The 13014-nt window shown below is 42.8% G+C and overlaps 1 protein-coding gene across 1 annotated transcript in view; it reads right to left on the bottom strand.

Moving 5' to 3' along the window:
* myo3b (myosin IIIB) overlaps positions 1-13014 on the bottom strand; it is a 122231-nt gene that overhangs the window by 33056 nt on the left and 76161 nt on the right. The window contains exon 19 of the mRNA XM_060930568.1: positions 5100-5180. Coding sequence (XP_060786551.1) covers positions 5100-5180 — 81 coding nt within the window. The remainder of the gene's footprint in view (positions 1-5099; positions 5181-13014) is intronic.

Genomic DNA, 13014 nt, shown 5'->3' with positions numbered 1-13014 from the left:
AAGTCGCCAGGTCATCACAGGGCTGACACATAGACACAGACAACCATTCACACTCACATTCACACCTACGGTCAATTTAGAGTCACCAGTTAACCTAACCTGCATGTCTTTGGACTGTGGGGGAAACCGGAGCACCCGGAGGAAACCCACGCGGACACGGGGAGAACATGCAAACTCCACACAGAAAGGCCCTCGCCGGCCCCGGGGCTCGAACCCAGGACCTTCTTGCTGTGAGGCGACAGCGCTAACCACTACACCACCGTGCTGCCCGCATTTGCTGTTAAAAATGATAAACCAACATGAAGACCAGAGAGCTGTCTATGGGAGAGCTGCAAGCCATTTTGAAGTTGAGAAAAAAGGGAAAAATCTATCAGAATCATCGCACAAGCATTGGGCATTGTAAATACAGTTGGCATAGCCAATGTAGTGCCCTGAAAAAGAAAGAAACCACTGGTGTACTAATAACTAGTCATTGAACAGGTCAGTCAAGGAAAACAGCAGTTGAGGATAGAAACATGGTGAGAGGTGTGAAGAAAAACCCAGAAACAACAGTGACATCATTAACCAGGTGCAGGGCAGAGGTTAAGGTATCGCAATCCACCATTCGAAGAAGACTTGAAGAGCAGAAATATAGAGGCCATACCACAAAATGCAAATCACTCATCAGCAGTAAGAATCAGGAGGCAATATTGGAATTCACAAAGAAATACAGAGATGTTACACAAAAGTTCTGTAACCAAAATCTACCAAAGTGATGAAAAGGCTAAAGTATGGAGAAATAAAGGATCTGCTCATGATCCAAAACATACAAGCTCATTGGTCAAACACAGTGGAGGTAGTGTCGTGGTTTGGGCTTGCATGGCTGCTTCTGGAACAGGCTCCTTAATCTTTATTGATGTAACTCATGATGGTATCAGCAGAATGAATTTAGAAGTCTACAAACACAATCTGTTTGCCAATTTACAGAGAAATGCATCCAATATAATCGAGAGGAACTTCATCACACAGCAAAACAATGACCCAAAACACACTGCCAATACATCAAAGAACTTCATCAGGGGAAAAGTGGAAGGTTCTAGACTGGCTAATTCAATCACCAGACCTACCCACTTGAGAATGAATTTCACCTCCTAAAGAGGAGAGTGAAGGGAGAAACACCCAAAACAATCAACAACTGAAAGAAGTTGCAGTACAAGCCTGGAAAAGCATCACAAAAGAAGAATGCAACAGTTGGGTGACGTCAGTGGGTCACTGGCTGGACTACAAGTAAGGGACATGCAACCAAATATATTTTTTTAAAATGTTAAAACTGCCATTCCAATACTTTTGTTCACCCAGGTGGCATGTTCTAAGATGTTTAACACATCTAGATGTAAACATTAAGAAATGAAAGCTGAAATTCTGATCCATCATCTCATTCATTTTTTGATTACAAACCCAAATGTTTAAATGTCTAGCAAAAACAAAATACAGTCTTCCTGTGGCGGCACGGTGGTGTAGTGGTTAGCACTGTCGCCTCACAGCAAGAAGGTCCTGGGTTCGCGCCCAGTGGCCGATGGGGGCCTTTCTGTGTAGAGTTTGCATGTTCTCCCTGTGTCTGCATGGGTTTCCTCCAGGTGCTCTGGTTTCCCCCACAGTCCAAAGACATGCAGGTTAGGCTAATTAGTGATGCTAAATTGGCCGTAGGTGTGAATGTGAACGGTTGTTTGTCTCTATGTGTCAGCCCTGCGATGATCTGGCAACTTGTCCAGGGTGTACCCCGCCTCTCACCCATAGTCAGCTGGGATAGGCTCCAGCTTGCCCACAACCCTGCACAGGATAAGCGGTTAGGGATAATGGATAGATGGTCTTGCTGTCCCAATACTTTTGGAGGGTGCTGGATATAAGACGTTTTTGAGACAAAAAAAAATTAGAAGAAAAATCAAATGCAAAAACTCTCACACCAGAGTGAAAAGATTTGAGATCTCCAGCACAAAACTAACAACAACAACAGCAGCAGCAGCAAAGCATGTACGCTCGCTAATGAATCATCCAAAAGGAAAATAGGCAGCTGATGTCAAAATAAATCTATATGGATCCTCTCCAGAAATGATTAAACAGAATAGTAAAGTTTCACCACTGAGAATTAGGATGTAAACAAGTTCACAAAAATTCTTCCAGAAACACACACACACACACACACACACACACACACACACACACACACACACCGAGAGCAAGGGGGATGGGGGGGTGGAAGAGAGAGAGAGAGAGAGAGAGAGAGAATGAGCAAAACTGAAAGACATTCAATGTGTCACTGTGAATATTAATCCAAATAACCACTTTCAAACAAGTACAGGGATGAACATGTGACCAAAATGAACATGATTTCTAAACACTTGGCCCATGTGAAGGAGACTTTTGATGTAGGGAAGAAACTGGTTAAAATAACACACATATGCAAAGATTCGCACTGGCCATCTCAGCCTTTATATTTGAAATATCTTCTATCTCCTGTTTACATCTGATCCCCAGATTTAAAATTTATTCCATAGGTTCCAAGCCTTTCACTGTTGTAGCACTCACACAATTTGTGATTTCCTTCCACGGAGCCACTGTGAAGTCTCATCTCCCTCCTCTTCCAAAAGCTTTTTTCTCAAAGTCTCTCATCAGTGACTAAGCAGTTCTTCTCCTACCCAATCTCTCTCTAATTTCTGTATCTTGATCTAATTGCTCGCATCTTGATTATGTGATAATTGTGTTTATTTGTGACTTGTCTATTGTTGTTGCACTATGAACAGTAACCTTGGTTTTAAGAAAGGTGCTATATAATTAGATTAGATTAAACTTTGTCATTGTGCGGAGGACTGGTACAAAGCCAGTGAAATGCAGCTGGAATCTAACCAGAAGTGCAAAATATAGTATTATTTATAGATAAAAATAAATGAGAGTTAGTACTAATTGTGTCTGCCAGTAATTGCGAAACATGCATTTCAACATATAAAATGCACTTTCTAATATAACTTGTCATGAAAAAAAATTACACTTAATTTTAAACAATAATTTGCGCTTGTTTTATTGAAAACTAATAATAATTGTAGAGTGGACTCTATATAAACTATTTCTGGTTTCACAACAGACCCCGATTTCTACCTTGTAATGGTAGTTTTGTGTTTGTTTTCATAGTAATTAAAGATGTTATATGACAGATAAAGAGGGAGGTGGATGTGAAGGAATGTGGCCACATGTGACAAGTGATGGCATTGTGAAATCATTTGTATTTTTCTGTAGGAATGCTTTTTTTAAGCTATAATTAGAGAAAAAGAATGGAAATACAAAGGTGTGTTTTATAGACACAACATTTACTGTACAGACAGCCACAAACACTAAAGATGGCTGTGTGAAGCCTACTGTAAGGAGCAAATACTTTAAACAGAGATGTGCAATGGGGACACACACACACACACACACACACACACACACACACACACCTGGTTGATTTGGAAGAAGCTGAAGATTGCCGGTGGCTCCGTCTGTACTCTTCTCTGACTCTGTGTCCTCTATATGCTGTGACAAATTTCAACACTAGTCAGTGAAATAAACTGGAATTGTTCATTTTGCTGTGTAGTTTGTTTCATAAAAGCAATTTTATGAAATAAAAATTCATGTTTCAATATTTCATTCAAGCAAACAAACCGGCATTTACTTGGAAATTCTCCTTGGCATTAAAACCCACACCCAAAGCATGCATAGATGATTATAATCAAATATCAGTAATTACTTTAGTACATAATTACTGTATGAATTACAAATTAAACTGAGGAGAGAAACAACCCGAAATTGAATACACATGAAAGAGAAGCACTTGGACAAAAATGCAGAAACATTCATATATTCCGGTATAAATGGGGTTCAGCAATTAAAATTCCATTTTCAGCTGAGCAAAGGCCAATGAGCAGTAACTGAGCCAGACAATAAGAGTTTTAAAATTTAGACACAAGCATACAAAGAACGAGGGAAAGAAGGAAGAGTAAAAGAATATGCCGCAGAATATACAAGGGTGGCGATTAATTTATGTGGTTTGTGTATACAATGTTCTCATTCATGTGAAAGGTCTGTGTTAAACATGTCAAAGCAGCCCAACTCAAAGACCTCTATGTAACAATGTGAACGTGCTGGAGTGATATAGCAGGAGTTTGAGGCCTGTGACTTCGAAAACTCCCAACCCCCCACGACGAAACAAGACAAATGCACAACAGCATGCCCTCACGCATACTGAGGGACTACATCAACTAGAGCACGTCAGCTGGCTTTTCTCAGGGCAGCAGATCTGTTCATCTGGTCTATTTACAAGTGGCTTTAATATTGGGCACATGGAGGGCTGGGAGAAACTGAGGAAAAGAGAATGTGATAAAGCGAGAGAGAGAGAACAACCCCTGTGCCAAGAAGGAGGTGAGGAGCACTTGAAGAGAGGAGAGAAGAACAATGGCATCTCTCCTCCCTGTCCCTCCCTCTCTCCTACCTCCCTCGATACTCTGCTCCCGCCCTCTCCCTCCCTCCACATGTCCTCAAAGGAGTAGTGGAGCGAGGGAGGGGGCACCCCAAGAAGGTTAATATGCCTGCTTTGATCTCTGCCAGGCCACAGTGAGTAAGAATTCATTTACATTTCAGATGAAAAGGTTGACAGTATAAAAAGGCATCTTGTTTCTGGTATGTGAGAGGGCTGTAATAGGCCGGGAATTTGAGAGAGGAAGTGGCAAGGAAACAGAAGGGGATAAACCACCACCTCCTCCCCCTTTCCCCGTCTCCTCCACTGCCTACACTGGGAAAGAGATGAAAGAAAAGAAAGGATCTCAATATGCACCGCTCCACTGAAACATGGGGACCAAATGCTGAGGTCCAAACTCTCAAAGTTTTCCTCTCTGTATCATTATTAATTCATTATCTCTGTGGGTTTTATTTGTCAAAAATAAGGAAACTTTGTGAAAATAGCCTAGTTTTAAGAATTTTTTTTTTAAATTAAATTTCATGAATAGATGCACATTCCAACCACAATCTCTTTAAGAATGAAGAGTAAGATCTGTGGTGTAGCTATGGCTACTCAGAGCGGAGATCTTTACCTGACTGAATCTGCACTGCTGCATTTTCGCGATCCAGCTTAATCCGCTTCACATGTTGACGGGCTAAATAACCCCTCCATGCTACACAGAGAGAGAGAGAAAGAAGAAAGGAGGGAGAGTGAGTTAGAGTAGTTTTCCACTGGACAATATGGTATAGCATGTTAGGGTTACAAATCCAAATCCAGAATTATCCACACCCTGAGCTGAGTTATCTGTGTCCATTTTCCATTATATTCCAGGAGTTCTCTGGAGATGGGCACTGAGAAATGAGTTCTGTGGGGTTTTATTGCTACTGCATATATGTGATGCATGTTGGTTAGATTCATTAGACTTTCTTGAAGAAAAGCTGTCCGAATTGGACAAATAAAGAGCCATTCATTGTTAGGTGGAATGCCTGATCATTTCGGCGTTTAATAACAACAATAAATGCCACATGGTTTCAGAAGCAAAAATGGAGCTATGAATGGAACCCTAGTAGCCAACTTTATTTTTACCAAAGTGTGCATTACCATGGCAAACATCTCACTGCCTGAGCAGTTCAACTTCTCTAAGCCAGCAGCATGGCCAGGTCAGAAACAGTTTGCTAGGTACAGAGTAATAATAATCTCATCTCATTATCTCTAGCCGCTTTATCCTTCTACAGGGTCGCAGGCAAGCTGGAGCCTATCCCAGCTGACTACGGGCGAAAGGCGGGGTACACCCTGGACAAGTCGCCAGGTCATCACAGGGCTGACACATAGACACAGACAACCATTCACACTCACATTCACACCTACGGTCAATTTAGAGTCACCAGTTAACCTAACCTGCATGTCTTTGGACTGTGGGGGAAACCGGAGCACCCGGAGGAAACCCACGCGGACACGGGAAGAACATGCAAACTCCGCACAGAAAGGCCCTCGCCGGCCCCGGGGCTCGAACCCAGGACCTTCTTGCTGTGAGGCGACAGCGCTAACCACTACACCACCGTGCCGCCAGAGTAATAATAATAATAATAATAATAAGTTAAATTTATATAGCGCCTTTCAAAAAACCCAAGGACACTTTTCAATTATAGACAAGGAAAAAAAAAAAGAAATAAAAAAATAATAATAATAAAATAATAAATAAATAAAAATTAAAAAAGTCCACCAAGTAGGGGTCAGGATGTAATTCCAGTGGTGTAGCAGCCACAGTCCCACCAAAAGGCGCACGAAAACGAGTCCCACATCTCCAGCACTGTCGCCGTGACGCCGTCAGCAACATCGCTCGAACACCACGCCATGGATCCACAAAGCGAGCAGAGAAGCTCCGCCATGCAGAGCGCTGGTATGTCCAAACCGCCTGCATAGCCGCCGCGACACCACCGAGCAACATCGCTCAGAACATCACGCCAAGCGTTAAAGCACAGAGCGCTGGACAACCACGATGTAAAATGAGCAACAGGCTCACTGCAGTCCATAGCTAGTCCAGAGTAGTATCATGCCTTACAGAGGAATAGGAAATAGTGCAGGTAAATGCCCTGATGTATTCAATGGGACCAGAGATTGAGCACATATTCAAGTCCTTTACCTTCACCAACATGGGAGATGGCGACAAATATGAAACAGTACTGGCTAAATTTGATGAATATTTCATCCCGAAGCGCAACATTATCTATGAGTGATCCAAGTTACATTCAAGAATGCAAAACCTGAGGCAAGAGTGTTGAGGCATTTCTCAGACAGCTCTATGAGAGAATTGTGATTTTGAAGCTCGGAAAGAAGAGCAGGTACATGAATGCTTAGTGACTGGCATTCATGACAAACAAGTGTCACAGAAATTACAAATGAAAAGTACTCTTACACTGCGGTCTGCCATTGAAATTGTTAGACACTCTGAACTAATAAAAACTTGGAACAGAGTGAGCAAGCAGCTTCGACCTAGTAGATGACATCGAATCATTCAGGAAGACAGAAAAAAAGAGGTTGCAACAGAGTAAAAATTTATAAAAAGACAAGAAAAAGGACATGCACCAGATGTGGATGTAATCTTAATGGAAGTGAATAATGTCCTGCAAATGGAACAAAAATGTATGAAGAGTAGTGAAATCAGGCGCTTTGCCACAGTGTGTCATACAAAGGAGGTAACGAAAGCTGATGCAGAAAATGATAGTGACTGCATGTTTTGGGGGTCAGTGAACAGAAAGCAAGTATAGAGGCAATACTGTATATTTTCAAAAAATGAACCGCCATGTCGTACTTCCCTAACCATAACACACACACCTGTCTCATTCTAAATTGACTCCAGTGCAGACACATCAGTGATGTTGGAGGCCATGTACAAAAGTCTAAAGAAAAAAAACTTGACTCAGTGCAGTTAAAAACACACACACACACACACACACACACACACACACACACACACACACACACACACACACACACACACAGAGAGCAAAGCCCAGGCAGCACTGTGGCTACAAGGAGACAGTTTTTAGCTAAAGTTAACACCCACATCAGTGGCCAATTTTGAAACTGCTGCTTCTGGCTGGTGGTAGATAAAACCAATGGAGAAAACCACCTTAGCAGAACCATAGCAGTCAAGCTATGCTTCATCAAACACATTGGAGAAGTCAGCTTGCTTGATCTAATACAGTTTGCCAGTCAAACTGATCCACAGGCGACACCATCACACGTTATGCATAGTGCCCTCTCCCATCTGGATCATAGGGAAGGAAAGTATGTATGCATACATAGTTTTTGTGGATTACAGTTCAGCCTTTAACACCACTGTTCATTGTGGGGAACATGGGACCTAGGGATCTAGGGCTGATCTCCTGAACTCTGAACCTATGGTTCAAGACTTCCTGACAGGATGGCCTCAGGTGGTGGAGTAGGAACTCCAACATCCTCCTCAATCACCCTCAGCACTGTAGCCCCTTAGGGCTGCATCCTCAACCCCTTGCTGTATAACTGCATACCAGCAATTATGTGGCCACCAGCATCTCCAATAGCAAAGACGTCCACAAGCACTGGCGACCAGCAGTTTTCTCTGCCTACACAGATGGTCTGCACTGACTATGCGATCCCCAAAAAAAAAAGCAAAAACCCTTGCCTTTCAACATTCAAGTAATTTATATGGTCTCCACTGCCCAAAATTTGCTGCAAATCCAATTATTTCACCACAAAATTGTCTTCGATTTGGGTCATGACCGGACGTGAGGCCATATTTGTTGATCGATTCTCGTGCTCTGATTGGCTGAGCCAGACCATGTGACCATGCCGTAGCATATGTAGTAATGTTACAGAGCCAGGCAGCATACTATAGAGGGTAACTGAGAAAGCCAAGCACGCATACATCTGGAGGGAAATTTCATACATATTTTGCAACTATTTTCCAGGGAAACTGTTGGTAATTTATTAGCTGATAATGCACCAGAAGCCACCAGAAGGCAAGTAAATTTCAAAATTTTCTGGGGGGGGGATGCCCCCATACCCTGCTAGCATTAGTGTATTAGCATTAGCTGCCTACTACTTTTTTTTTTTTTAGCCGGCTACTTCAAATTTTCTGGAGAACCCTGAATAGACTGGTAAAATTTGCTGGTGACATGGTGGTAGTGGGCCTGAGCAACAATGACAAGAGACCCTACTGTACCTGTGTGAGGTGGAGAACCTGGCCTCATGGTGTCAGGCCAACAACCTCTCCCTGAATGTACAAACATCAAAGGAGCTGTTTGTGGATTAAAGTAACTACAGCCTGCTCATCATCAGCAGGGCTCCAGTGGAGAGGGTGAGGAGCTTCAAGTAGCTTGGCATAGCTTGGTAGACTAAGGACATTTTACATGATCAGAATGAGAGCCTCCTGGCTGGCACATCATAACATTGTTTGGCAACACCATGGAACAGGACTGCAAAGTGCTGTCCAGGGTGGTACACTCAGCTGAGCATGCCAGAAAGTGCTCCCTCCCAGCCCTGCAGGACATTTACACAAAGCACTACAGAACAGGGGCAAGGAGGATGGTTAAGGACCCCAATCACCTGAACAAAGGCCTGTTCTCAGTGCTGAGGTCAGGCAAAAGATACCACAGCCTGGGAACAAACACTGAGAGGCTCAGGAGGAGCTTCTTCCCTCAGGCAGGCTGGTTGCTAAACGAGGACACTTCTCAGGAGCTACCCCCCAAATCACATCAAACACCTGATTGACAAACACAGTGGATTTTGGCAGATTCCTCTGGAGGAAAAGAGTGCTCACCTGACTACTTATCACATTACTGAGTAGATATCATTTTAAATGTTTGCTGTTTGGCATTATCCCTGTGGCCTAAATTTTCCAGTGAAAAATTTCAGAGCTCCTGCAAGCACATGATGGAACAGTCGTGTATATGAGTTACATCCTTGTGTTTGGTGAAACACAGGAAATACATGACCTGAGACTCAAGAGGGTGATGGAGACCATACAACCTCGGCTCAATAAGGACAAATGTCAGTTAAGATGACCAGAGTTAAATTTCCTGAAACAGGTAGTAATCAAGGATGGCATTGTCCCAAGCCCAAAAAGGGTTGCAGCCACTACAACAATTGACCTACCTGAAAATGTCAGGGAATTGAGACAGTTGCTGTGAATGTTTGACTGCTTTGGAGGATACCAACCTAACCTCTCCAATGTATTGCAGCCCTTCAATGAACTGCTCAATTCCGAGCAAGGCTAGTATTGGGGACCACAGCAAAGGAATACATTCACCAAAGTAAAGGAGCTAATTTCATCAGCAACTGTCCTGGGTTTTTTGACCCTGCAAAGCCTACAGTCATCAGCACAGACATTAGTGGCTACAGGCTTGGTGGAGGCCTTATGCAGAGCCATGATGGAAAGAAAGCTGAAACCCATGGCATTCTGTTTACAAACATTGACTGATACTGAAAAGAGGTAGGCTCAGGCTGAAAAGGACTGCCTCACAAGAGAGAGGGCCTCCAAGCATTTCTATCAATACCTCTACAGCCTCAAAAAGTACAAACCTTTAGTGGGCTACAAGCAGTTTGTGACCCTTAACAATTCAAAAGATCTCAACACCTCCCCCATACATTCTCAGCACCTAAATTTCATCAACCTGATGAGTAATCTGTTAGCTGAATATGTTCCAGGGAAACACCTTGTGGCCGCAGACACCCTGTCGAGGCATCCAGTGGAATACTGGAATCAGGTGACCTGGAGGTTAAAGCAGATGTAGACTCAGTGAAGGATGGCATGAAGGTGAAAAAGCTGATCATCGAGCAGATCAGAGAGAAGACAAGAGCAGATGGTGTACTCCAGTGCAATCTCAAATACATCCACAACAGCTGGCCAGAGCATATGAAGAATGAAGAACATATGAAAATCAATCACATATTTTAAGGAGTGTGGTCCACTCAATGAAGTAAATTGACTGCTCCAAAGAGGCAACACAATTGATTGTGATCCCCAAGAGCATGAGAGGTAACATACTTCAAGAGATTCACCAGGGCCATCAAGGCCTTACCAAATACAGAGGTGTTGTGTGGTGGACAGGGGTCACCAGTGATGTGAAAGAGCTTGTCATCAGGTCAACACTGCAACATCCACAGATCGAGTCAAACTGGAGAACCCTTGATCACTATGCTGTTACCCAACTTATCTTGGGAGAAGTTCACCACTAACCTGTTTGAGCAAAATGATAATCATGACATAACTGTGATAAACTACATTTCAAGATGGCTTGAGCTCTTGGAATGGTCAAAAAGCAACTTCAGAAACAGTCATCCAAAAACTAAAAAGCATCTTTACATGTTTTGGAACACCAGAAGAGTTAAAATGACTGACAATAGACCTCATTTTGGAGAATTATGATACCGAATTCCAGGTATATTAGCTAGCTGAGGTGAAAGGCAAGCGGGGCAGTATAATCTCTGCTCCATTTCAAGGTAATGTGGTAGTCTACCCAAACCCTTACCTAGTTTGTGTTTGGGGGAAAAAAAAGGCAGAGACTTTTTTGTTTTATAGCAGGATTGTGTTTATAACCACTGGGACTGAAAAAAAGGAAAGAAAAAGTTCATGCTGGTGTGATGCCTGTAGACTTCTCATCTCATCTCATTATCTCTAGCCACTTTATCCTGTTCTACAGGGTTGCAGGCAAGCTGGAGCCTATCCCAGCTGACTACGGGCGAAAGGCGGGGTACACCCTGGACAGGGCTGACACATAGACACAGACAACCATTCACACTCACACCTACAGTCAATTTAGAGTCACCAGTTAACCTAACCTGCATGTCTTTGGACTGTGGAGGAAACCGGAGCACCCGGAGGAAACCCATGCGGACACAGGGAGAACATGCAACCTCCGCACAGAAAGGCCCTCGCCGGCCACGGGGCTCGAACCCGGACCTTCTTGCTGTGAGGCGACAGTGCTAACCACTACACCACCGTGCCGCCGCCTGCAGACTTATTAACACATTTTTGAGGGACCCTTATTTCGGGTTTGTGTAAAACAGTATAAATACCATGTATCTCTCAGTCTAGTTCAGTACACGTAACCATAACCTTCGAGTAGTGAATATATTTTCAGCATGAGAAGATAAACTATAAACTTCATATATTCGTGCCACGATGTAATGTTCTTTATATTATGTAGACACATCCACAAAAAAATACACCAGTTAATCAAAAGGGTTTTAATTTTGAACTGGTTCACCATTTTGACAACGCGCAGCTAGTCAGCGGGAAAACACTGGGAGTAATGTCATCGGAGTGAAATATCAGGAAATTCTTTTTTCGCTTTGCTTACTCATGATATATACATTCACCACTCAAAGATAAACTTCATATCTTCATGCAACTGTGTAATATCTTACACAATACACACACACACACACACACACACACACACACACACACACACACACACATATAAAATAGTGCACAATACCATTAAGGTTTACCCTGTGTACTGAGGATGCACAGTGAATAAGAACCTATTTGGGATTTGGTTGAACAGAAGATGCAACTTATAACTATATAAATAAAATTAAATTGTCTTATATTCATAAACTAATCATGACTTGTTAAGTAATAAAATGTAACTATTACTACTGTTATTGTTTAGTCATATTAGTTGCAGAGCCTTATGGAAAATAATTTTATGTAACTAGACCTTTACAAATGTTAGTTGAATAACCCTGATGCACAGCCAATCATATACAGTCTGAATGGTTGCTAATCTCAGGTGAAAAACTTGAAAGCACTTCCTCAGGCCCTGTCCACACGGCAACGGATTCAGGTGACGCCGATACAATTGCTTATCGTTTAGGCCTGGCATCCACACAGCACCGGCATTTTGGGTGCCCAAAACGCAATCTTTTTGAGAACGGGTTCCAGAGTGGAAAGATCTGGCAACGTTGCCGTTGTGAAGTCGTCTGGATGAGTAGAACGGATTTGTTTACGATGACGTCACAACCACATGACTGTGAGTGCTTCACGCCGGGTAGAAGTGTAACGAACTCGATGCGAGTTGTCAACAAATCCTATAACTTGGTTCATGAAACGCGCTTACAAAATATTTTCACTGTGAATATTTATTGTGTAATGGTGCAAAGTGAGAGAGAGAGAGAGAGAGAGAGAGAGAGACTCTGCCCTTAGGGCAGAGTCAATCCCACCAGCAAAAATAGGGAAAAAAAAGGAGCGATCTCACCTCTTCAGATGATGGTTTAAGTCCTACAATACATTCCTCAAAAAGGGCGTAGAAGAGCAAATTAATCCATCAACGTGTAGCATTCAATTTATTCCGGACCATTAAAGACGCCGCCTTCCGCGTAGAATCATACGTCATCCTCGCCGCCATAATGGATAGGTCAAAGCGGAGAATAAAGATTCATGTGCTGCGTTTAACTGTACCAACAGGTTTACCGTCCAAACGAGATCACATGGGATTACCTTTCACAGGTGAGAA

The sequence above is a fragment of the Neoarius graeffei genome, chromosome 9 (assembly GCF_027579695.1).
Source record: "Neoarius graeffei isolate fNeoGra1 chromosome 9, fNeoGra1.pri, whole genome shotgun sequence".
Lineage (NCBI taxonomy): Eukaryota > Metazoa > Chordata > Actinopteri > Siluriformes > Ariidae > Neoarius > Neoarius graeffei.
The sequence above is the reverse complement of the archived record's forward strand: the minus strand, read 5'-3'. Positions and strand labels throughout refer to the sequence as shown.